Below are 27,627 nucleotides of genomic sequence, written 5' to 3'. Positions count from 1 at the left end.
ATAAAAACATTATTTCGGTCATTTTTGCAGATTTGGTCCTTCTTTCAACAGTCCTTCAGCTCTGAGCAGACGGTTTGCACGAGATGGTCATGTGAGGTTAAACTGCCCTCTAGTGGTCATCTAGTGTATTTCACATACGTTGTCTCTGCAGTCTCGTGCACATACTGCAAGCAGCCAAACGCTGTTGGCACGTGGCACTGTGCACAGAGAGCGACTCTATCATGTTATCATATGAAATGAAAACTCCCCCAGTGTTAAATGCCTCATCAGCCCTAGAGTAGAACATTCATATTAGTAGACTACTACCACGATTTTTGGACATATTACCATGGTAATACAATGTTTTGGGATATGTAGGCTATCATGGTAAAACCATAGTATTGTTTTTATAAAATATATAACAAAGTACCTTGGTATTTCCATCTGATAGCATCACTATATACCATGGTACCACCACAGTACTATTTTGGGCAGCTCAGCAGGTTTTGAGACCTGTCTTTCCTGTCAATTTTTTCATAATATTCAAGGGTATTTTAGGGGATGGTGCACTCTAAAAAATGCTGGGTTGTGTTTTCAACCCAAACGCTTTTGGATTTAACTTATTAGAATGAAATGCAAATGAATTTGCACATCAAATAGCAGCTACATGTAACGTTCTTCGTAGGAACTATTACACTTATTATTACTTATTTTAATGGGCCTACCCATTATGAGGCAAAGGACATGAATAAGTCAAATTAAGCTGCATTGATGCTAAATGCCTGATGTAATTGATATGTTGATGTGTCTAATTAACTTCCAAGTAATGATTCTTCAAAACAGCATCACTCTAGTCTTCAGATGCACAGATGTTGCTATGGTGACATGGTTCTCCATAGCAACAGAGAGATGCTCTGTGAAATTTCAATGCATTCAGTGCATTCTATGAAACGCCATCTTCTGGGCGGTGCCGTGCAAGTCAAGGCAACCGTTTCACTTGATGATCATGCGTAAACATCACACACAATATATTAGTTAGAAATATGCAAACTTTTAAATTGAAAACGAACATACTGTATAATAAACAGCTAAAGTTAGCCATTAATAGTGAGGGATTAAGAGTTAGCTTACAGTACATATTAATGTCAAAAGTTAATTTTGATATCTTTTAAATAATCTTTTTAAATGTTGATACCAATTTCTATAGACAAACCAAATAGAAACAAAAAGAATCACTGAATGCTATCAAATCCATGGCTATTAGTGTTTGTGCTGTTTTCCCTCCAAAATGATGTCACTTCCTGAAGGATGATGTCTCTGAGGAACTGTTAGTCTTTGTACTAAACACTAACAGGATGCAAAGTGATAATATGTAATATTCTATAGAATAATTTTAAGAGTCCTATATTTATTACCAATTTAAAAAATTTTTTGTTTGAAAACAATTGAATATTAATAAATTGCCTGTTTTTAGGAGTAGGCTACCCTTGACACATGACAAAAATCTGCTCAAACCAAAGAAGTGGTGTTCAATTAATTGTGATCAATTAAAACTAATATTATTTCCATCTTTTAAAATTGTGAATTTAATATTTCATTCAAATTTAGACATAGGCTATACACAATGAGGACAATGAAAAAAAATATTTCATTTTGCATGGCATAAAGTGATGTTTTACTTTTATAAAAACATTATTAAATATATATAAAAAAATCTGCTGAAGGAAATGGTCTCTAATGTATACTAAGCTTAATAGGACTCTATGGGTGATTCATACTGATGTACAGTAGCTTGTAAAAATCTCATAATTATTAACAATATAGTATCTTATAGGCAACTGGCAACTACTCAAGTCTTATGGCAAAATGACACGCATGAATCACGACACATTTAACAGAGACAAAGGTCAAACAATCAAATGTGTTTATTAGAATGATAAAATCTCCATGTTGATTGGCGTTTGAAAATAAGTGTGTGCTCCAGTACTGAGTCGTGTGTGTTCGTGTGTGAAACTTTGTGTATAAGTGTGTACTTCTATACATGTGAGATTATTTAAAAACCAACCAACGAACAAAACAATTATCACTGTATACCGCCCCTCGACTTCTATACACAGGGACATTACATCATCTCCAGCGGAGGGGGTGAAACTCAGGATTTGAGCTATGTACAGAGCAGCTGAGTCTAGGTAAACAACTCAACGTAACACTGATTCAGTCTTCACGTCGAAGGCAAATCTGCGTCGTCATATACAAAATGCTGTTCCTTCAGTCGTTATCAACAGATCAAGAAATCCATCCTTTGCGAAGTCTGTGAGAACCAATAAATGTGATCATTTGTGGAACACAAAAGCGGAAAAAGTCAAACACACATTATTGGCCTTGATTATTGTACAATATTGTGCTTGTTGCATTATGATCAAAGATAGAGACCCCTTGGTTATGAAAGCAAGTGCTTATGGAAAAATCGTTTGAATACATTCACAGCACATTCAACACTTCCTTTGACAATAATAGACCAGAATTAACACAAATGGCACCGTGTGAAAAAGTCAATGTCACTCAACATCACTTCGAGCAATAAAGGCATAAAAACACACCAGAAAGCATCCGAACAAAAAGAAAAATATTGTGAGGGGCAAAGTCACGGAAATTGAAAGCCATTTTAATTACACAGAGGGACATCCTGCTACAAAGGAAATAAGCTTTAGGCACTGAATTTTCAAGTTAATGTGTGGACACTTGTATCTTTTAATTGAAGGCAGTCTGTGTGTGAAAAAAGACAAATTAGGAATCATACTGGGAATGAGATTTGAAAGAAAATATAGCTATGTGGGTTTTAGCATGTTGCTATGTAGTTGCTTACTAGCTTTCAGGTGAAAAAAAAAAATCCCATTAGGCAGTTCCATCAGGCAAGAAACTAAACTTTGATCACTTTGAAAAGAAAAGCACACCTCAATAAGCTGCAAAATTTAAGGTATCAATTCATTTAGTAGCACAAACGGCGTGTGACAAGTCACACTCTGAAGAAACACTTGTTTTGGCACCTTTGTAGCTTATTAGCAAACTTAGCGATTTCATTTTCTGTTGGCAAACACTTTTGAAGATGGATATGGCACAATTTCTTTGAGGATTGAGAAGTTTTAGAACACCTAAAAACTTAGCTGAAAGAATATGATATCTTCTTTTTTTCTCCACATGTGGTTTTCACATTAGCATATTAGCGGCATTAGCTACTTCCTGCATTTGATTACATGCTCTTGTGTCCTTGACCTACAGGTAAGCGGCTATATCCTTGCATTTCCTGCCTACCGGGATCTATTTCCTGTGTTCTGGATCCTATTTCCTGCCTGGTGTATCTTTAATGCTGAAGAGAGGAGACATAAATACATACGCACTGTAATTTAAACACACAAACGCACATACACACACACACACACACACACACACACACACACACAGAGACAGCGCAATCAGCCATGACTCTCCTTTCAGCTGGATTTATGAACTAATCAATGCTCAACCGACCGTAGCACACAACTGCAGGAGTGTGTGTTTTCTGAGAGCATCAGTGTGTGCATGGTTTCCAGGATGGACGAGTATGCTTATGTGATGCGTGTAGTACGTGCTTTTAATAAGAGACATCTTGCAGGTGCATGAGCACCATTATTAAATGCATACCAGTGAACTCAAGTGTGTGTGGCGACTCATCTAATCAGACATCTGCTTTCAATATCTCACAGACTGATGCTATTAGACGTTTAATAACAAAGCTAGCCTGTGCGGTGATGGACACTTGGGTGTGTGGGTCATGCAGAAAGACAAAGTTGGTGGGAATGAGGCTCTTTTCCAAACCCTAGCGAGTCTTTTAAAGGCAGAATCCTAACTAAAATGACTGCTTTGAAACTATCTTCTTGGACAGCAACTCCATTAATTGTGCCATGAATAGATTTCCAGGGAATGCATGAACTGATAAAAAGTATTCCTTACATGCAATGTAAGATAAAAGCGTCTGCCAAAAGAATACTTGTAAACTCCGTCTGCCATCTTGGATGAAACTGCTTTACAACTCATGTCATTTTCTGTCTTTCTTATAAAGTCTGAATTTAGGACTGAGGTAAAGCATTCCTCTGGCTCAAACAGCAGAGCATGGAGCCAGCAATACCAAGGTCATCATGGGTTTGATTCCCAGGGAATGCTTGAACTGATAAAATGTATACCTCAAATGCAATACAAGTCGGTTCAGGTAAAAGTGTCTGCCATCTTGGATGAAACCGTCTTAGAATTTGGCAAGGCGGAATAATTTTGCTGCCTACTGTTTCGAACAGCCTTCAATGCTGTCTATGTGGGCAGCTCCAGGGTTTGGAACAGAGCCAGGGAGTCTTTTGTGCAGATTTGATTATGCTACCCTTTTAGTATTCTCATATAAGGACACATGGTTTTCTCTTTGACAGTTCCCAGGTACATGACTGAAAACACGCAATCCATTATCCATGTTGATGAGCTAGAACTTTTCAAAGGACTTCCATGACTAAAAATCCAAACAAATAAACACAAAAAGGAGGGGAAATATATTATGATGGATATGATAAACAAATGATTGGTTATTTCACAGACACACACCCAACATAAGTGGCTTCAAATCACATGACATTTCTCGACTTTTTAGACCTTTTAGTTCATGTAATGTGATTCCTCTTCTCTGGCATTTTCGTTTGGTGAAAATGGCACCTTCAAGAAGAAGAGTCCAAGAGTCTTCAGGACAGAGTCTCTAATCATGTCTTTCTAGAAAACAGCGGGTGTATTTACCTCAGTTCTGTGTTCTATGTTACGAGTTACATATTGTGTAAAAAATTCACTGTACAAAAAGGAAGAAACCAAAACAAAAAGACAAAAAACTCGGAATCCAGCGTGTTCATAAGTTCTCAGAGAGTCCTCTGATAAAACTCACAGAGCTACACAGAACACAGAAATTCATGTGGTTGAGGCCATGAAACTCATCCGACCAACGTTTTCTCTCTCTCTCCGTCTCTCTCCCTTGTAAAGTCTGAATTCAGGGCTGAGGTAATACTGAGGTCAATGCCTCAGCTCACTCGACAGAGACACACAAAGTCAGAAACACAACCATTTCTAAGCATACAAAAGAAAAATCTTGTTTTCTATCCATACATTTTGGTCAAAGTGATGCATCAAAGCAAATGACGTACCATAAGATGGGGCCCCGCCCACCAGAAGTGATGTCACACAAACGTTTGTAATGGAAAAAGTATCGCAGATGGAGAAAGACAGTTGATGTTATTTTGGGCAATGTGGCCCTATATAAGCTGCTTCTCTTTGCTTTCCCATTTAATATGCAGAAATAGTTTCACTTCATCTTTCTGTGTATCACTCTTATAGTCCTCAAGTCCAGACAAGACTGGAGTCTGAGTTTGCTCTTGTCCAGACTCGAGTACTACAACACTGCCATTTATGTTATTTATAAAGTGTAAATTTGATGGGCTACAAGTTCAAATTTTAAACAAATCAGTAACGTAAAAGGGAGAGAGAGAAGCGATTCCGTAGCGAAGGTTCCGTTCAAAATCTTTCCTTCTGACCAGTTGATCAGTCCAAGTCTGCTCCTACAGCATTTACACTAATGTCCTTAGTTTGGTATCGACCAGAATCAGACTAGATTGACCACCGTTTACCAAGTCATTACTCCAAAGAACTTTTGTATTTGGAGTGAACAATTGTCCCAAGCATGAAATGCTGCCATTATATCAAACTTGCAAATCTGCTGAAAAGATAACCTGCTAAAGAGAGTCTAGGTGTGAACAGATTAAGAGATAGATAGTCTTCAAGATGGCTATGGTTCTTTCCTTCATCTGATAAAGGGGCAATAAAGTTTGGTAAGCCGCACTGATAGTCAGTCAGCAAGAACGAGAGCTACTGGGAAAATCATGTCACTGACTACATATGTGTAATTGTGAGTGATAAAGAGAGAGAAGAAGAGAAAGAGGTGTTTCCAGTTGAAATGGCCACTCTTCTCGTAGTCAGCGAGGTCCGTTTTGGCTCGTCCTCATGCAAGCAGGTCCAGACAAATGAGGAAAAGGATGACAAGCAGGTGAGAAAAAAAAAGAAAGACAGAGAGAGAGAGAGACATAGTGAGCTGCTGTGGTTGGCCAGGTTGCACTCTGCAGTCCACGTGAGGTTTCAGCCGCTTACGCTTCTAGAATTTCCCGCTCCTTGCATCCTTGTTTCTCTTCGTTCACTGGCCTGTCGGCGTCCGATCGTTCCCTCCCTTCCCGAGCAGGTGGCTGTAGTCCGCCAGGTCAATGAGCCCCCGGGACCCGTGAAGCACAGAGCGTGTCAGTCCCGCGGGATGCTGCGAGGCCGGGGTGTAATGGTGGCCCGTTGGAGGTATGCCGTGACTGCTAAAGATGTAGCCTTCGTGGGTCCAGCGAAGAGGCTCTCCGCTGTACTCTATCTGGGTGCTGGGGGCCGACACCACTCTCCGCCGGTCGGGGGAGTCTTGGGGAGTCATGGGGTAGTTGTATTCGCCGGCTGACTTGCGAAGAAGAGTGCCTGGGCGTATTCCCTGATCCCGATACTTGGAGAGGGAGACGTAGCGTTGGCGGTCGATGCCGGTCTCAATGGCTTCCTCGTGGCGTCGACCAGTTCCTTGCAGGAGTTTAGAGCTGAGAAACAAGGTGGATGGTGGAGGTGGACACTGGGTACCCACTGAGCTCAAGAAGGTCTGACTTTGGTCCCAGCTGGATCCAGAATCAGATAGGCGTAGCCCACGTTTCTGCTGCAGGGGAGTTTGCTCCGGTGTGGGAAGCAGACCTGGATCCAAGTCGCCCGCTTTGACCCAACCATTGGGCATGACGAAGAGCGTCTCACCTTGTGACCGCGGCCGGTCTGCGCCGCTGTGCCGGGATACACTCATGACGGATCCGCTCCTGCTTTGTCCCATCATGCAACGCTCCTTCTCGCTCTTCCGCTGACTACTGGATGACGGAGTGCTGCTGTGCGAACGGTGACGGTGTTTCTGGCCCATAATCCAGCACACTGCCAGGCCTGAGAGCGCCGCCCCAGTGGAGAATGCAGAGACTGCAGCAACAACCAGCAGGTTCAAAGTAACAAGACTTTCAGGCTCATCCATAAAACTCTCACGTAACAGACCTGCATGAAAGACAGAAAAAATATATTACGATCCCAAAAAAGCAACGAGTTTTGTGTTTTAGTGACTTTGCCCTATCACAAATGGCAAACTTCATACGCACTTTCAGTTTTGTGGACTTGCTGCCACATGTCCGTTAAGTCCATGAGTCTGTTAGCTGTCCCATTTTTTATTTTAGGTTTCAGAAGGGTGCAAGTGCCCCCTATGCAGTCAATATGTACCCTTGATGCACACTTTTGGCGATCCCACACTGGTGCGAGGTCCGCAGAAGACTTCTTCCCAAAGTGGCGTTATCTCATGAAAGTGCAGACTCGTAGGAAGACCACAAGTGTTTAGGGTGCCATTTGGGACAGGGCCTTGAAGGGCAAAAACAGCTCTAGGACTTCTAAAAACCATTGTAACATCTACAACTAATGATAAAAAAGCTCAGGGGGACCAAGCATTTAAAAATTGTCACTTGAATGGCTTACAAATGCATCAAAGAAGCTCCTCATGACTTATGAAGCTGTGTGCTATTGATCTATTGAGTTTCTGTACATTACAGCCCAAGCAATCGATCAGAAAACAAGAGACTGTTGCCTACAGTCTCACCTAGAGTGTGTTTTAGTAGACACAGACAGGGTCGCCCTTTACAAGAGATGGAATACGACCTTTTAAACCTAACTCTTAAAAGTCCTTCCTTGAAAGCAGTGAACGTGTGAACACTCCATGTCAAACACTGGCCTTAAGTAACCTGTTCACTTCAGCTTTATTCTGAAAGGGTGAGTAGATGTAAGAAATATTATAACTAGATAGGTCTAGAGAGATTGTTCGGCAAATTCAAAGAACACTGCAATTTTTGAGTTGATGACTCATGCTTTAAATACTTTCTAATCGCTCTTCTTTGAATTGGCATTTGTATAGCACTGGCGTTTCTCTTTCTCTCTTTTAACGGCATTTCTTGTACTCTTTCTTTTGCTGTTCCCTGTGAGATGTCCTTGGTTTTAACCTCTATTTTCTCAGTCTACTTCTCTTCCTCTATTATCTCCTTTCTTGGCTTTCTTCTAGCTGACTATCTCTCTTCTAGCAGTGCCGTTTATGTGTGGGCTGTTAGCTGTCTCAGAAATGAGAAGCTGTCAGACTCTGGGTATATACCTCAGTATCCAAACTAGTAAATGTCTTGACAGTAAGAGGAATTTTAAAAGAAAAGTTCACCTAAATAGGACAATTCCTTCTGTCATCATTTACTCACCCATGTCAGTCCAAAAGATTTTCTTTCTATTGTAGGCCACAAAAGATGACGAACATGTTTGGAATGACATGAAGGGGAGTACTGTAAATAATAATTTTTGGGTGAATTGTTCATTGTTTGGTGGCTCACTCAATTCAATTTTTAACAAATATCGACCCTTCAGAGAATACTATGGTACTGCCCCCATGGTAGTGTCTAAAACATGGCACAAATACACAACCGTATGCACTACATACACTCTTTGAAAGAGCACATTTCTTCTATGTCTATTCACCCACATGCATAATGACACTTACACAAAGACACGTGCATAGATACACAAACCCCTATTTTTTTATCTCTTCTTCTTGTATTCTCTCTCTCCCATTACCTTTATATTTTCTGCCACAAAAAAAAAATTCTCAGCTGGGAATCTCAGCTCTCATTGCATTTGTTCATTGTAACAGCAGGAATCCGCTGCACACAACACACTCGACAATTGAACCAATTTCTCAATATTTTGTTTCCTTGAACATTCCTTTGAACATTCTTAAAGACTAAAATACTACAAGATTGCTTGTAATGCATGTGTCCTCAGGGATGAAGCAATCATTTGAATGAGAGGGACAGAAATAAGTTCTCTTATATCTTATATCTTTGTCTTCTTTGTATTTGTATATATTATAATTGGTCCAAGAGTGTCAAACTCATTTTAGGTCTAAATTGTCTAAATGTCCCCTTTTATGGGCCATGTCTTGATGGTCAATGCTGTTCTATTGAACTTTCTTGGTTTCCACAAAAATAGTTTTCAACATTGATCATAAGAAATGTTTCTTGAGCAGCAAATCAGCATATTAGAATGATTTCTGAAGAAACATGTGACACTTAAGACTGGAGTAGTAAATGCAAATAAATCTACTGTATATACACTGAAGTAGTATATTTAACCAACACTGACAAAACAAAGAAAACATAACACTGCTGTTGGCTGGATAAACTATATGGCTAAATTGTATTCGCCACAGAGTGATTTCAAACACGTTCTGAACAAACTCTTTTTTTGGCATTCAGTGTCTCACTCATCACAGATTGTTTAAAATATGACTGAACTTCTGTGCAATGGATGGAGAGAGTTAGGACAGAAGAAGACAGGCTTTTGATGTAGACGAGAGGACGGCTGACTGGCAGACTGGAGCTGTTTTAACAGGAGTGCTGAGTTTAATGAGCCGGTGACTCTGGGTCACATTGGAAAGCAGAATCCTATCACACATTTTACAGACGTGCCTCTATTAGTTCATTTTCAGTTATATTGTGAATGCGCCTACATTTCTCTTCAATGATCAATTCAATAAGCAACCTTTTTTGTCTCTTGATGTTGGGGTTGATTTTGTTCTTCATGTTAATTCCATTCCCTTTTTGTTTGTCGTAAACGCTATAACTCATCTCAGGGTTTTGCGTCAAAAGTCAAATTGCAAAATATTTTAAACACCTTGTTCATAACTGCTGAATTTTGTCAAGTTGTCACATTTATATTGCCTAGAAATCTAGACGCACCCTATATAATTTGCAGCCAGGGTGTCTAGCAACTCTCAGTTGGCTTGCGAGCTGGAAAAACTAAACTCTGGTCAAGCCAATCACATTGTGTATAGAGTCGGTGGGCGGGTTTAACATAATGACGGCAGAGTTGCAGCATGCTACTTGAAAACAAAGAAGCTGACGAACAGCGGTCTTTCGAAACGGCTTTGGCCGCAACTCTGGAAGACTTGGATACGGCAAAAGTTTAATCCATCAAATAGCTCCGCTTCACCTTCTTCGTTGCTCTGGTTGGTTGTAGCGCTATCCTATTGCGTGCAGAGGGAATTTGAAAGACAACCATTTATCCCACCCCTCGGATTGAGCCCTGCCAATGGTGTGTTCCCAGACCCAACATCTTGATGTGGGTCTGGCTTGTCAGGCTAACATTTATATGCTGTATTTTACTAATTGCAATTTCAAGTAATAGTAATACAAACCACGCTGTTTCATACTGTAAATAGCTTTGCTTAACCCTTAAACGCATACCCCAGGTCTTTAGTGACCGGACATCATTCACTACTCTCCTCCTCATTAATTTTTTAAAGTTAGACATCAACCTTCTTAGCATTCATAAGTGTATTTTTTTCGGCACAACAATCGTTGAATCGTTGATGACTGAATAAGTGCAGTTTACCTTTATTCCACAAGGTGGCAATGTCTGAAACACAATGACGATGAAGTGACGTTTCACTCATAGTTACCGCAGGCAGAAAACAAAAGAATAGCAAGTATCATCAGCAAAACTTGAAATGGCTCAGCAATTTACTGCAGAGCCAGTAGCCAACTGAACGATCACGAATATGATGCTCTGACAAGGACAGTAATGATGGTATAAAAAATCTGCTCAAACCGAACCCTTCCAAGCTCAAAAAAGGTAACAAAATGCTTTATTTAATTCTTCTGTAATTATTACTCTAAGATCACGAGAGTTTTATATTATCAGATATAGTTTCAGATATAGATACGGGTTGCTAAAGACCCGAATATGTAATAATGATCGGTGAAACATTCGTGCATTTAAGGGTTAAATTCTTAACTGTTAAAAATGAGTCAAACAGCCTAGAGTGACAACATACCCCAGTAGCCCCGCTATTGCTTCTACAAAAATAACCCAAGTTGGGTTGAAAATGGACTAACCAAGCAATTGGGTTGTTTTAACCCAGTGGTTGGGTTAAATGTTTGCTTAAAACAACCCAATTGCTGGGTTAGTCCATTTTCAACCCAACTTGGGTTATTTTTAACCCAGCATTTTTTAGAGTGTATACCATTGGTCAGCAGCCATATCACCCTGTAGACCAAGACTAGTTTCCCAGCAGGGTTGAGTCTGGTCAGTACCTGGATGGGAGACCTCCTGGGAAAACTATAGGAAGCTGCTGGTAGAGGTGTTAATGAGGCCAGTAGTGGGTGCTCACCCTGTGGACTGTGTGGGTCCTAACACCCCAGTATAGTGATGGGGACACTATAATGTCAAAAGCACCTTCCTTCGGATGAGACATTAAACCGAGGTCCTGACTCTCTGTGGTCATTAAAAATCCCAGGATGTCCTTTGGAAAAAGAGTAGGGGTGTAACCCCGGCATCCTGGCCAAATTTGCCCATTGGCCTCTGTCCATTATGGCCTCCTAATCCTCCCCCTATCCTGATTGGCTTCATCACCCTCTCCACCAATAAGCTGGTGTGTGGTGGGCGTTCTGGCGCAATATGGCTGCCGTCACATCATCCAGGTGGATGCTGCACATTGGTGGTGGTTGAGGAGATTCCCCCCTTGCATGTAAAGCTTTTTGTGTACCCAGATAAGTGCTACATAAATGTAGCTAATTAATTGGTTCTCAAACAAGAGGTCAGGGCCCAGCACATATTAACCCGAAAACACTCTCAAAATCCAGTTGTGTCACCTAAAACCTTTAGGAAGTTACTTCAAGAAGTCACAGAATGTGGCCGTCATTCTTTTCCTTAACTAAACTGTGTAAACATAAGCAATCCAAACAGGACACCCATACTCTGCTGCTGTTTTCCGTTCTTTATCTTGGGAAAATCTCACAGAGACAGATTCCTTGAAAGCACTAGCGTACTAAGCCAGTGAACTTTATTCGGATTCATTCTGTGCTCCCTCTCTCTCTCCTATATGACTCAGCTATATACGGCTGCAGCAATATATAACCTCTTCTGTCTGAGCAGTCTGTTCTGTTCAAGTGCTCTTGAGGAAGAGACTTGAGAACCTCACTGCTGTTTCACATTCTGCTAAATCTGAACTTTGGAACATATTTAAGCGGTTTGAGCCATGAAAACTTTAGAGATTGACAGAGAGCGTTTCAAACGCTGCCAGCCTTGCAAAATGCCAGTTTAGAGCGGATTTACGGCGAATCTAAGCTTCTGAATGTTTAGAAAACATAAACCGTCTTTTGTCTTTTTTAACAATGTAAACGCTGTCACTAACTCACCCATGCACTCAGACACCACAAACTTTAAAGAAATGAATGAATTTCTAAAAAGAAAAGACTCGAGGCATGGTTTATCTCTCATTATCTTCAACCTGTGACTTTCTTGTGACTTTGACTGCTTAAGCAAAACTTTCGCACCAGACCAGACCGGATCTTCTCTGCATTGTTGAAAAGTTTCTAGAGAATTCTCTAGGGGAAGCTAAAGGGCACATCCTAAACAGGTTCACAAACTCACCGTCGCAGTCTCCGAGATGTGAGGTGTTTCCATATTCAACATCCTGCACGAAAGGTAATCTGCAAAACAGGAGAAAACGGATTTGAACATAAACTGCAAATTCATAGATTAGATACACGACATGGTTTCTATGCAAGTAAGTGAATGCAAACGCTTCTAGTTATGCAAACTCAATTTGCCGCATCACTGCATTCAGAAATGTGTCCGAACACAATTCAAAACACATTCGACTGGTAGTTGTCTTTTTCAGGTCGAGGCAGACAGAAGTTTTACTGAGCAAGTTACCTAAGCTACCTAAATAATAACACATTTACAGTGTTTACAGTGTTTGTTTTTTTATATTAAAGGGATAGTTCACCCAAAAATGATTTACTCACTCTCAAGCCATTCTAGGTATATATGACTTTCTTCTTTCAGCCAAACACAATCAGAGTTATATTAAAAGATATCCTGGCTCTTCCAAGCTTTAAAATGGGAGTGGAGCCTGAGATTGTAAAACCTATTGGAAAAAGCGCATCCATCCATCATAAAAGTAATCATACGGCTCCATGGGGTAATAAAGGCCTTCTGAAGTGAAGCGATGCATTTGTGTAAGAAAAATATCCATACTGTATTTAAAACTTCGTAGACTAAAATAACTAGCTTTAAGAGTAACCCCTAGGTGCAGAGGATAGAGAAAAACAAAACAAAACACCGGTCACAAATTAGACGTCTAAAATGAGAAGTTTTGAAGAGAAATGTCGGAGGATTTCGATATAAGAGGAGAGGAGCTTGAGTTTGTTACCCAGCTCTTTTAGTTTGAACCACGAAAGGCGTCAAAGCTTTCGATACTCCGATATCTCATACAGCGTGTTTGGGGAAACTCGTTTGGCGCAAGTTGACTTGCATAGGCCGTCTGTCGGAAACTAGTTATTTTAGTCTATGAAGTTTTAAATATGGATATTTTTCTTACAAAAACCCATCGCTTTGCTTCAGAAGGTAGGGGTTTGACGAGATGCTGCTTATCTCATGAGACGAGACAAGAGATTGGGTTCACGAAAACGAGATTTTTACATCGCAATTTTAAGAAATGCTCAATGATGAAATACATGACTAGAAAAATTGTTTGCAGGTGCATTTGAAATGTTTTAAAACAAAAGTATGAATAATCATATGCAGTAAAAGACAACAAGCACTGTAAAGGTTTTTGCCAAAAACTCAACTGACTGGCTTCTTTCCTGTGTGATTGTCTCTTCAGACCTTAGAACTGCACATGAGCTTCTTTTGACCTCCTAACTGAACTCCTTCCCACAAATTGATCATAGATATTAAAGGGATAGTTCACCCAAAAATTAAAATTAGCCCATTATTTACTCACCCTCAAGTCATCCTAGGTGTATATGACATTCTTCTTTCAGACGAATAAAATCGGAGTTAAAAGTCCAGGCTAATCCAAGCATTAGAATTGCAGTAATAGTTGCTCTGTCCATAAAAGTGCATCTGCCCAACAAATAACATGCTCCACGCGGCTCTGGGGTGTTAATAAAGGCCTTCTGAAGCGAATCGATGCGTTTGTGTAAGAAAAATATCCATATTTAAAACTTTATAAAGTAAACTTTCGGCCGACCGTCTTCAGTGTTCAATTTATGGAAAAATTGTTGAAAGTTCCCCTGCCGATCGACAGGTAGGCTCGTCATGACGTCACGTACGCATCTTAAGTTTCACTTTCAACATTCAACACTTTTCCACGGAAGGCGGTTGGCTGAAAGTTTACTTGATAAAGTTTTAAATATGGATATTTTTCTTACACAAACGCATCGATTCGCTTCAGAAGGCTTTTATTAACACCCCGGAGCCATGTGGAGCATGTTATTTGACTGACAGATGCACTTTTTATGGACTTCAAAAACAGAGCAACTATGAATCAAATTCTAATGCTTGGATTAGCCTGGACTTTTGTAATATAACTCCGATTTTATTCGTCTGAAAGAAGAATGTCATATACACCTAGGATGACGTGAGGGTGAGTAAATTATGGGCTAATTTTCATTTTTGGGTGAACTATCCCTTTAAGTGCAAACAATAACCATAATACCATAATCAAAGTCCTCAATATTCAAAGTGCAAATAGAGACCACATTTTTCTTCAAGCATGATACAGAGCTAAGAGATGGTTACAACGAGATAGCTTTTATCTTGGGAGATATTCGCGTGCCGCAAGGAGCAGGTTTCAAACAGCGGTAACGTATTGAAATCGCATTTGAATACTCTGCCACGGTCCAGTCCACTAACATGTAACACACACTCATAACACTCGCTCAATGTGAGCGCTTCACTAACACGTAACACACACTCATAACACTCGCTCAATGTCTTCTCGTTACGTGATCAGCGCACTAGGTAAACTCGAACAGCTCGTGTTGGATGAGCTGATGGAATTTAAGCGACTGTTATCCACCGGAATTGAATTGTTTTTATTTCTATAAAAATCAAAACTAGAGTGGGAGCGTAATGTAAACGCGGAGTTGGCATATTCTATCCTTACTTCACTCTCACACTCCGTCATGACCAAGTCATGACAATATGACACAAGACAGCTTTTCACCTCGACGAGAAATCTCGTCACAGTTTATCTCGTAGCACACCCCTATCAGAAGGCCTTTATTAACCCCCCAGAGCCATATGGAGCACTTTTATGATGGATGGTTGGACTTCAAAATCAGGACTGCCATTCACAGCCATTATAAAGCTTGGAAGAGCAATGATATTTTTTTTCTCCGACTGTGTTCCTATGAAACCAGAATGTCATATACACCTAGGATGGCTTGAGGGCGAGTAAATCATGGGATTATTTTTGGGTGAACTATCCCTTTAAAGTACATTTTCCTACCCCAGTATAACATGCAAAGACTGTGGTGCTACCAAAACATTAACACATCAGCATTGGCTGTTTGACCAGCCATTTGCAGACGAGCAGAGTTTTCCAGAAATGTGTGTAAAATCATTTGCGTTTGTTGACAGTAGTGGTATAGAAATTTGAGGGTAACTCTATCGGCCATTTGAGTTGAGGTTTGAATGCATGTTAGGTATTTTCATTGAGGCAGCATGCTTGCAACGCTTTTGCCAAGCATTTATATTTGTGTAGAGGAAGTTCATGATTTCTATCTTACCTGGTGCCAGGCCGCAGGAGTGAGCAGGTACTTCCTCTGGTCCAGCCGCAGTAGGGATCTCTGGACGCAATGCAGTTTCTACACAAACACACACACACACACACAATGTTATGGCAATGTTATTACAGAGGACAATATCGACCTCCTCTATAATGAATACAAGAAACAAAACCAGAAAACAGAAATCATGATCTATAGAGATTTACAAAGACTGAAGGAACAGCGAGAAACAGTATGTTTCAGTATGTCAATTTATTGTATTATTAATTTATTTATTATTTTGATATTTCCATGAAAATGTTTTATTTAAATAAGTATTTAAATTAACATTCTTTCTCATTACTGTAATGAACAAAACATACAATCATGTTTGGATGTTTTACCTTTGACAACTATTTAGTTACTAGGCCTACTTCAATATTCTTATGAAAAATACATTTTTCATAGTTTCATATTGAAATAAAAACTGGCAGTGGCTATTTGCACTAAGCGTAAACAAAAATTATTTTCTATACAGTACATGCAAACAGTAGTTAGATACTAATAGTGGCAGATACTATTTGCACCTCAGTGTATCATAGTATATTATAAAACATATTCAGTGTATCTGATTATGTTTATTAAAATAATAAATGGACGCTGCCTTATTAGGACACAGTCCTTGTCCCTAAAGCCCTCCCCTACACCCAACCCAACCTGTTAAACACTATATTCCCACTATTCTATAACCTTTATGCACTTTATTTCCACTTTTCAAATGTTTTCTTAATTTGTATTTAAAATAAACACCTCTCAGAGCTGATATGCCCTGGGAAAAGGGAGATGAATGATTGATGAACTCTGGTGTCAAAAGCTAACGCCACTGGCCTCATGCTCCACACCACTGATCTTGTTATCAGCGGGATTTCTTTTGTAATTTCGGACCCACTTTATAGGTGGCCTTAACTATTATGTACTAACATTTAAATTACTCATTTGATACAATGCACTTTTTATGTACATACATGTTTTTACATTGTACTTGCATTTATAATTACACTGTTGACCACCACACCTGTCCATAACCTTACCTGTATCCCACCTCAATATCAGCAAAAGTGTTTTGCATTACAATATGAACACAATAAGTACATTGTACTTATTTTTTTTAATAAGTAGGCCTAAGTACATAGTAGTTTAGGCCACCTAATATAAAGTGGGACCGTAATTTCATCTGACTCAATCAGACAATTGGTGGTTGGAGTGTAAATAGCACCAACAAGACGGGCTTTAAATAGACACTCCGTAACTAAATAAATAATACAAATAAATGTAATAATAAAATGCAAATAAAAAAATACATTCTACCAAAACTTGCTGTTGATTTAATATGTTATTTTAATTATTTAGCTATGGAAAAAAATTATGAATTAAAATTATTAAAGGTTTAGTTCACCCAAAAATGAAAATTCTGTCATTAATTACTTACCCTCATGTCGTTTGACACCCGTCAGACCTCCGTTGATCTTCGGAACACAAATGAAGATATTTTAGTTGAAATCTGATGGCTCTGAAAGGCCTCCATTAGCACAATGCACGGTTCACTCTCAAGACCCTTAAAAGCTCCTAAAGACGTCGTTACAAAGTCCATCTCACTACAGTGGTTCTACAATAACTTTATGAATCGGCGAGAATAGTTTTTGTGCGCAAAAAAACCCTAAATAACGACTTATATAGTGATGACGATTTCAAAACACGGAATCATGAAGCTTCGAAGCGTTATGAATCAGTGAGCCGAATGATGATTCGGATCGCATGTCAAACTGCTGAAATTTGGCGATCCAAACAGCTGAATCGACTCAATGATTCATAACGCTTCGAAGCTTCATGATTCTGTGTTTTGAAATCGTCATCACTATATAAGTCGTTATTTAGGGTTTTTTTGCGCACAAAAACTATTGTTGCCGATTCATAGTTATTGTAGAACCACTTTAGTGAGATGGACTTTGTAACGACGTCTTTAGTACCTTTTAAGGGTCTTGAGAGTGAACCGTGCATTGTGCCAATGGAGGCCTTTCAGAGCCATCAGATTTCAACTAAAATATCTTCATTTGTGTTCCGAAGATCAACGGAGGTCTTATGGGTGTCGAACCACATGAGGGTAAGTAATTAATGACAGAATTTTCATTTTTGGGTGAACTAACCCTTTAATGCATTTAACGCACCCATCCTGCCCCTGACCTACGTATTTCATCTTACATTTTATAAAGTTGATTGGTGACGAATATGAGGCAGGGCAACAGATCACTGTGATGGAGCCTATATAATGCAGTTAGAATGGCCCTAAAATTCAAGATATCAGGGCAAAAATGCCCCTGTATGAGTTTGTCGTCTCATATTTATAATCATATGATAAAGTTAAGCAATATCACACGAGTGCTGTTTTTGTCCCGGATAGCATGACTGCAAATGTGATATTGATTTTATTCAACAGTTAATATTTTGTGTTATATTTTAGACACAATATTGTCTGTTTTTGTCAACGAAAATATTACATATAAAGCCACAGCAGAAGGATTGTGCGTCTCCGAGCAACACAGCAGTGTTCTGAACGAATCAATTGGGTGAACCAATCATTCAATGGCCCATTCGTAAAGAGAGCCATTTACTTAATTTACTTAAAGAGTTCCTGAATGAATCAGCCGTTTGAACGGATCCAATGAAAGAATAAATGACTCAATGGCTGAATCCGAAATCGCCCCCTAAACCCTCAATCACTGTTCCCTACGTTAGTCCGCTAATACAGTTCACTTGAAGTGAGTAAATTCGGACAATCCTTATTGCTATTTTGGGGGTTATTTCTCAGCAAAATTGAGATTAATTTGATTAATTAATCACCATATCGCATAATTAATTAGATAAAGAAAATTAAGACTACAATATAATGCTTATACTGCATATAAAAAGAAAAAAAATCGAAGTGAGCCGATTTCGATTATGAATCACTATAGATGCATTTAATTATTCTTTAAGCGCTCATGCATTAGCTTTGGCTCTGTTATATTTTAATAGCCATATCCATAATTATCATTTCACAATTATGATTTGCTACTCTAATTTATATTAAACAACACAATGCATTTATTTATGCGAGTCTGTGCAGGGAGGGAAATGAGGTTTGTGCCACCCGTGGCAACATGGGGTGGCGGTGCAGGAGTCATTTGAGCGAGCACATGGTGCTGCAGAAATACAAAGTGGATTGGAGAGACTTGAGTTGGTGCAGATGGTACGACTGCGCTGTACCGTGTCCTGCAAGATGAGAGAGCATCAGCAGACCCAATCAAAGCTTCTACCATTAATCACGGCTGAATTACACCACAGCTTTACTGCTACTCAGGAAGAAACCGTTCCAAATGTGCCGTACGGGAGACGGGCCAGAAGAACTGTGTGTGTTGTCTGAAGGAAACTGTAAAAGCTGGGTCACAGTAATTTCAAAGCCGCTGATGAAGCAGTGTGCGTTTGGGTGGCACAATTTACTTTAAGATGGAAAACGAGAGCGTGTGTGTGAATGTGAGGGTGTTTAATCAGTGTACAGATTGAAGGTGTGCGTGTGTGTTCTTACTTCATGCATCTGGAGTGCAGTTGGCAGCGTGCGACGGGCACTCTCACCACACAGGAGTGGAAGGCCAGCAGGAGTGTGTGACTGGGTTTGTCCAGGGTCAGAGAGAGAGGCTGTCGTGCCTGTACGGATTCATCGCCGCACCTACACACCCACATTAAAACCATCAATACTTTTACAACTGAACACATCCGAGAACACGGATACACACACTCATTAAAACCCAACAACTTCACATCGGTGTCTCCATGAGTCATGAGGCCATTAACATACAGTATGACCACCCGTACTCAGCAGCTTGGCAGAGACATTCAAACTCATTTCACATGCGAAGAGGTTAGCCAATCATGTAAAAGTCATTTACATATAGAACTTACATGTCGTATATGTCATTTACATAATCTTAAAGGTACAGTAGCAAAAGGGGATTAGAGAGAGGGTAAAAAGATATAATATAAATATACACTGATCAGGCATAACATTAGCCCCTGAAGGTGTGCTGTTGTATCTGGCACCAAGATGTTAGCAGCAGATCCTTTAAGTCCTGTAAGTTGCGAGGTGGGGCCTCCATGGATTGGACTCGTTTGTTCAGCACATCCCACAGATGCTCGATTGAATTGAGATCTGGGGAATTTTGAGGCCAAGTCAACACCTCAAACTCGTTTTGATCCTCAAACCATTCCTGAACCATTTTTGCTTTGTGGCAGGGCACATTATCTGCTGAAAGAGCCACAGCCACCAGGGAATACCGTTTCCATGAAAGGTTGTACATGGTCTGCAACAATGCTTAGTGGTACGTGTCAAAGTAACATCCACATGGATGGCAGGACCCAAGGTTTCCCAGCAGAACATTGCCCAAAGCATCACACTGCCTCCGCCGGCTTGCCTTCTTCCCATAGTGCATCCTGATGCCATGTGTTCCCCAGGAACCTGGCCATCCACGTGATGTAAAAGAAAACGTGATTCATCAGACCAGGCCACCTTTTTCCATTGCTCTATGGTCCAGTTCTGATGCTCACATGCCCACTGATGACGCTTTCGGTGGTGGACAGGGGTCAGCATGGGTACCCTGACTGGTCTGCGGCTATGCAGCCCCATACGCAACAAACTGCGAACCAGCATTAACTTCTTGAGCAATTTTAGCTGTTTGATCGGACCACACAGGCCAGCCTTCACTCCCCACGTGCATCAATGAGCTGTCACCGGTTCACCACTGTTCCTTCCTTGGACAACTTTTGATAGACACTGACCACTGCAGACCGGGAACACCCCACAAGAGCTGCAGTTTTGGAGATGCTCTGACCCAGTCGTCTAGCCATCACCATCTGTCCATTTTCAAACTCGCTCAAATCCTTTACGCCCATTTTTCCTGCTTCTAACACATCAACTTTGAGGACAAAATGTTCAAATCTGAACTTTTTTTTCACTTTAAATTAATTTAATGCATTTTCCCTCCTGATTAAAAGTATATTTGTCCCAAACTCTTTAACTGTTCATTTATGGACCAAAATGATGTTGCCAGAATGCATTACCTATTGAATTTCAGTTGCTGCTTCTGAAATTGCATACTTATATAGAATGCGAAAAACAGTACACCAAAAAATAGCATGTCCAAACGCATAGTATTCGAAGAACAGTAGGCAAAAAGTACCCGGATGACCTACTACTTTCACCGAGATTCTGAAGTGCGCATTCGAGGGACACTTTACTATCCCATGAGGCCACGGGAGAGGCTTTATGAATGGCAGTGAAGAAACGCAACTGACACTGGTAGGTCACGTGACAGTAACAACATGGCGGATGTAGTACGTCATAATTTCATCCATACTGCCCATATTTATACTATATACAACATCATTTTGTAAAGCAAATTCAAATTCAAATGTACCTACTAAAATTCCAATTCAACTTCCTGTGTGGTGTGGGCAATTCAAATTCCAACTCATGAACTACAATTGACCTATCGGTAAGCCCCGCCCCCCTTAGTTACTGTTGCTAACTCGGACAAACAAACGGAGTTGCTATATCTTACAATAACAGCTGCCAGTGTGAAAACCTTATCCCAAGATGTTTTTGGACACAGAAATTAGCGTATACCCCGTCCGAATGATGGCCAAACTTTACTGATGGTTTATCAAGTTTGTTATGTAATTTTTTACTCCAAAAAATCATCGTAAGAGCTGAACAAACAAAGCATAAGAAGTGCGCATTAACGTCTCATTCACAAACTATCTCTCTCCGTTGCATTACCATTAACATACACAGCAAATTACACAAGAACACTCATACAACTAACAGTAAACAAACATATACACAGAGCTTATGACTTTTCGGGGGTGCAGTTAATAACTGGTAAACTTTGTAACGTTATCTGCAAAACAACTCTGATAAACTGCGTGCGAGCTCTCTGTTTCACTACCCGTAGACTATAATGCCCATCAAAATAGGAGTCCTCCTTAGTAAGACAGATAATGGACACTTTAAACATATCTAAAATTAAATTAATTTACATTTAACCAGTTTAATATGGAGAGGCACTGAAATGTAGACCTTTGTGTTTTTGACCTACACCGTTACAGGTTACATGACGTGAGAACAGTTAGTTATTACGGTTTGTATGTTAGCAGGGACTTTAATCATAACTTAATGAGAATATGACAAAAAGAAAATCCTCTCAGGATCCCTGGAATCCCTGTTACAGTACCTCAGGCACGACATTTTAGCAGTTTTGTAGCATAAACACCATCAAACCGATGAGAGCTTCGGAGCGCGACTGATACTCAACTGCTATTGGCTCATCTGCATTCGAGGGGCGGGGCTTACCGATAGGTCAATTGGGCAAATTCCTAAATTCATCAACTTTTCTCCATCCCTCCTGTTCTAATTCCCCCTCTCTCTTTCTCTTCAATAATCCCCTGTCCTCTTTCTACTGTCTGTAACTATAAAAAGTGGCAAACAGCCCAAAAATACACACTAAAAGAGATTAAGTCAGAGTTTGGTTTGTTTCCAACACACATTAACTGTCAAGCTGCTAATAAAGCATTACATTACTGCAACATCTTTGATTAAATTACGACACTGGCGTCTCAGAGAAACTCCTCAACAGTAGGTCCACAGATATCAGGCATGTAATCTAAACACTGATAAGCAGCTCGAAGACATATTACAGGAAGTTGTGTGAGAGTTTTGGATGTCATCCAGAGAACACCTGAGGCAAGACAGAAGGTCAAGCAGACACAGTGATCTCTTTGTTTCAGGTGTGTGTGTGTAATTCTCAGTGAGCGCTGCATCCTGCCGAGAACCTTATCTCAACCGCCACACAACTCGCCTTCATCTCCCAGCATGCATCTCTCTGTTCTTCCTCCAGACAGGTATTGCCTTTCATCTTCAAAACCCCAGTCATGTTTTCATCCATCAGAGTGCCACACGCTCACACACACACACACACACACACACACACACACACACACACACACACACACACACACACACACACACACACACACACACACACACACACACACACACACACACACACACACACACACACACACACACACACACACACACACACACACACACACACACACACACACACACACACACACACACACACACACACACTAAAATAATCAGAAACCCTGTTGAATCGTTTTAGCTCTGTTTGCTTTTGAGGACATTTTGAGAGGTGCTGTGTGTTTGTGGATAAAAAAGCATGGATTTATTCATTCAATTGCATTTGATACCGGGTATCTTTTTCTCTTTGACTGTGCAAAAGTTTTTAATCCAGGGCTAAACGTCAACAACAGTAAACAACTGTGGGAAACTGCTTGATAAAAATGGATTTTTCAAAACAAATTCAGTCTGGAAGCAGATTAAAGGACGCTAGGACAAAAACAACTTGATCTCCCTTCCTTCCTTTTTAATGTCTGTGTCCAAATACTGAAACAAGTATGTCTTATCAGGAAGGCAGGAGATGTATAGATGTATCCCTCTTAAAGGGATAGCTCACCCAAAAATGAAAATTTGATATTTATCTGCTTACCCCCAGGGCATCCAAGATATATGTGACTTTGTTTCTTCAGTAGAACACATGAAGATTTTCATCTCCAATCATTGCAGTATGTCAGTCGTATAATGCATGTGAATGGTAACAAAATCTAAAAGAGTAAAAAAAAACCCTCAAAGGTCCCATTCTTCGTGATCCCATTGTTCAAACTTTAGTTAGTGTGTAATGTTGCTGCTAGAGCATAAATAATACCTGTAAAATGATAAAGCTCAAAGTTCAATGCCAAGCGAGATATTTTATTTAACAGAAGTTCCCTTTCAAAGCCTACAGCGAACGGCTGGCTTGGACTACATCCTGGTACTTCCTTCTTTAACTACGTCAGTAGAGCAGTAGAACAGACTAACCTCCGCCCACAAGAAAACGCGAAAAAAGGGGGCGTGGTCTTGTTGCTGTCCCACGTGGAGAAGAAGAGGACGTCGCGTGGAGAAAAGGAAGTGCTGCGTTTCAGTGTGTTTGTCGCCATGTCGTCGAGACGCTGTTATTTTCATCCTGGAGTCAAATCACCTTTGTTTGGCTTTCCCAGGGACGCTGTAGAGATTATTAAGCGCGTATATATCTCCCGTTAAGAGGCGTGACCTTTCCACGTGCGCTAAGCTGCTGTCGAATCACAACACAGGACCGTGCTACGTTCGCTAAGCTGCTGTCAAATCGCAACACGGGAACCGCTGACACAATCAGAACTCGTTACGTATTTCTGAAGGAGGGACTTCATAGAATAAAGGAAGTCTTCAGTCGTTTGTAGGACAGTGAAAACAGCGGTGTACAGATAAGTAAATTGTGTTAAAAATACAGGTTTTTTTTACACGCGAAACATGAACACATGTTATATTGCACACTGTAAACACAATCAAAGCTTCAAAAAAACACGAAGAACGGGACCTTTAAAACCCTGTGGCTCGTGATGACACATTGATGTCTTAAGACACGAAACGGTCGGTTTGTGCGAGAAACCGAACAGTATTTATACTGTATATATTTTTTTACCTCTAATACAACACTATGTCCAACAACCTTGAGCGCTCTCTCACTTCCGGTGAGTAAGGTCTGTACACGATCTGGCGAAGTTTACGCAAGTACTGTTCGGTTTCTCGCACAAACTGAGCGATTCGTGTCTTAAGACATCAATGTGTTATCACGAGCCACAGGGTTTAATTTGGATTTGTCTGTGCATGTTTCCTTTATATACGACTGACAGGCTGCAACGGTTGGAGTTAAACATCTTCATTTGTGTTCTACTGAAGAAACAAAGTCACCTTTATCTTGGATGCCCTGGGGGTAAGCAGATTAACCAAAAAAAAACCCTAAATAACGACTTACATAGTGATGACGATTTCAAAACAAAGCATCATGAAGCTTCGAAGCGTTATGAATCACTGAGTCGATTCAGCGGTTTGAAACGGCAAATTTCAGCAGTTTGGCGGTTTGACACGCGATCCGAATCATCATTCGGCTCAGTGATTCATAACGCTTCGAAGCTTCATGATGCTTTGTTTTGAAATCCATCAAAAAAATAATGAAAAAAATCCACGCCATGGGACCTTTAAGGCCCGTTCACACTAAAGACAATAACTATAACGATAACTATATTAGCATCCTCACCAGTGGACAATATTGTTCTGTTAGTCTATGTGCGGCAGTTAAAGCAGGATGGATTCTGATTGGCTGTGAATATTTTTATTGTTCACCATCTGCAAAAAAGTGATTCCAACTATATAATTCTTCTATGCCGTTATTGTTATAATTGTGTTGTGGACTCTGCTATTGTTTTATGTTTAGAACCATTTTTAGAACTATATCTTTATCGTTATAGTTATTGTCCCTGATGTGAACTGGCCTCTAATGTATTACATTACAGGTTTTATGTTTAAATATGCAAATGAGGCATTATCTAATTAAATATTTGGAAATTTGCATACATTTCCAGAACAGAAATTGGAATATTGGATAAAGCCAGGTTCAAATCATTTTCACAATTTTTTGAAATTAAAGGCACAATATGTAAGATTTTCGGATTAAAATATTAAAATATCCCAAAACTAGAACAATGTTATTTAGTTTGTTGACTTGTGTACTTACATTATCCCAAATGTTTCCAAGAATGTTTCAATCCAGAGAAATAAGCAATTTTAACCAGGACATGGAGCGTGTCCGACCGTGCGTCGCCTATCAATGACATCATACCTGCTTTACCCTCAATTTCCCTCGAATTTAATAGAAACCATGGAAACACCGGAACCTTGTCTGTGGCATAATAAAAGCTCCACTGCTCTCGAGCCGTGTGCCGCTTTTTTCTCTCATCAGCAATCGCTCCAGCGGCCTCGTTCCTCTCCAGCGACTTTCAGCCCCACCTTGCTTCACACTACAGTAATGTTAATAAATCTTTAATACATTAGCTCATCCATGAATATGATTTCTGCTCAAGTCCCGTCGGATTCTTTTCCATCGGCTGTAGTTATACAAGCGAGCAATAGCAAGCAAAGTTGAACAGTGCCTAAAAAACAATGGGTTTGTCTGTAGCGTTTCAAGCATGAAAATCTCATCACCTTTCTAGGTTGTAGCCCTCCAGCTCTTCCAAAAAGGTGTTGGTGTTGGAGTACGGGTTCTCTGGGCTGGGTGTGATAAGGAACTTGAGAACGGTTCCCCTGGTGGATCCGAGGAACACCACAGTTCGATTGCGATGGGGGCCTGCCTCAGTGTCCACCACCATTGTGTTCAACTGGTACCTTGAAAGTGAGGAAAATAAAGCAATATATACAGCATTATAGAAGCGCATTGCTTTTATTAAAAACAGTTACAACATAAATCTGATAAAAGACTTTCAGCCAAGAATATAGTTCATAATCCTTAACTGTAAGCCGTTTACAGTAGCTAAATAAAACAGTCAACCCATTTTGCAACCATAGTGTTTTATTTCCAAGAGAAACAATTTTTTTTAAACCCTATATTATTTCCCCCACCCACAGGGCCTAGTTACGAGTCTGGGGAATAATAAAGTCCTTTCAGAGGAAAAATCAAGTTATTACATTTTGAATAAAGACATCTTTTCTTCTGAATAGCATTCATGAATTGTGCATAATGTATTTAGAAAGTAAGTGGGGTTTATTTTGTGTTCAAATCAGCTGATGGTCACTGATATGTTTGTCATTTATTGTACAATAGCTTCACAAAAATCAGATTTGAGTGCGGGCGCTATCCGTTTTAAATAATCCTTGGTGTATTATTCTTAATACAGCTTGAGAAATAATTAAAAAGGGATGTGGGAGATTAGAGTTGTAAATAATTTCTCTGTTGAGACTTGAGATGATTAGGTGTAAAAAGGCTTATTTGGATTAAAAAGAGCAAACAGAGGAGTTTCTGACAGCTCACACCAACTATTACATTCTGTGTACTTTCAGTTGTAAGCTTGAAAATCCAATTTTTCTTCAAGCCATTCAGATCTTTGTGACGAGTAATTGACTAACGATTATTCAAGATAATATTAAAAGGCCTGTATTGTGCTTTTTTTGGATATTACCTTATACACTCACCGAAAAGGATTATTAGGAACACCTGTTCAATTTCTCATTAATGCAGTTATCTAATCAACCAATCACATGGCAGTTGCTTCAATGCATTTAGGGGTGTGGTCCTGGTCAAGACAATCTCCTGAACTCCAAATTGAATGTCAGAATGGGAAAGAAAGGTGATTTAAGCAATTTTGAGCGTGGCATGGTTGTTGGTGCCAGACGGGCCGGTCTGAGTATTTCACAATCTGCTCAGTTACTGGGATTTTCACACACAACCATTTCTAGGGTTTACAAAGAATGGTGTGATAAGGAAAAAACATCCAGTATGCGGCAGTCCTCTGGGCGAAAATGCCTTGTTGATGCTAGAGGTCAGAGGAGAATGGGCCGACTGATTCAAGCTGATAGAAGAGCAACTTTGACTGAAATAACTCGTTACAACCGAGGTATGCAGCAAAGCATTTGTGAAGCCACAACACGCACAACCTTGAGGCGGATGGGCTACAACCAGGGCTCTGAACCGGTTCAAGGAACGAAAACGAAAACCGGAAACGAACGAAATTTTAAGAGGAACAAAAACGAAATCAAAATCAATTTGAATCGTTCTGAACAGAAACGTTAATTTGAAATGGCCATTAACCGGTTGATAACGTTATTTTATCGTTCTTTTAATATTTTCATTTGGCAGTGACCTATCATGAATTGAGT

At 40.0% G+C, this 27,627-nt stretch overlaps 1 protein-coding gene across 1 annotated transcript in view; it reads right to left on the bottom strand.

Annotated features, from left to right (window-relative positions):
• Positions 1-6,226: 6,226 nt before the first annotated feature.
• Positions 6,227-27,627, bottom strand: part of sema6ba (sema domain, transmembrane domain (TM), and cytoplasmic domain, (semaphorin) 6Ba) — a gene marked incomplete at both ends in the record, with an annotated part of 92,038 nt that continues 70,637 nt past the window's right edge. The window contains 5 exons of the mRNA XM_079820578.1: positions 6,227-7,143; positions 12,601-12,659; positions 15,750-15,827; positions 19,351-19,491; positions 25,960-26,139. Coding sequence (XP_079676704.1) covers positions 6,227-7,143; positions 12,601-12,659; positions 15,750-15,827; positions 19,351-19,491; positions 25,960-26,139 — 1,375 coding nt within the window. The remainder of the gene's footprint in view (positions 7,144-12,600; positions 12,660-15,749; positions 15,828-19,350; positions 19,492-25,959; positions 26,140-27,627) is intronic.

This window comes from Gobio gobio (genome assembly GCF_949357685.1).
Source record: "Gobio gobio genome assembly, chromosome: 6".
Classification (NCBI taxonomy): domain Eukaryota; kingdom Metazoa; phylum Chordata; class Actinopteri; order Cypriniformes; family Gobionidae; genus Gobio; species Gobio gobio.
The sequence above is the reverse complement of the archived record's forward strand: the minus strand, read 5'-3'. Positions and strand labels throughout refer to the sequence as shown.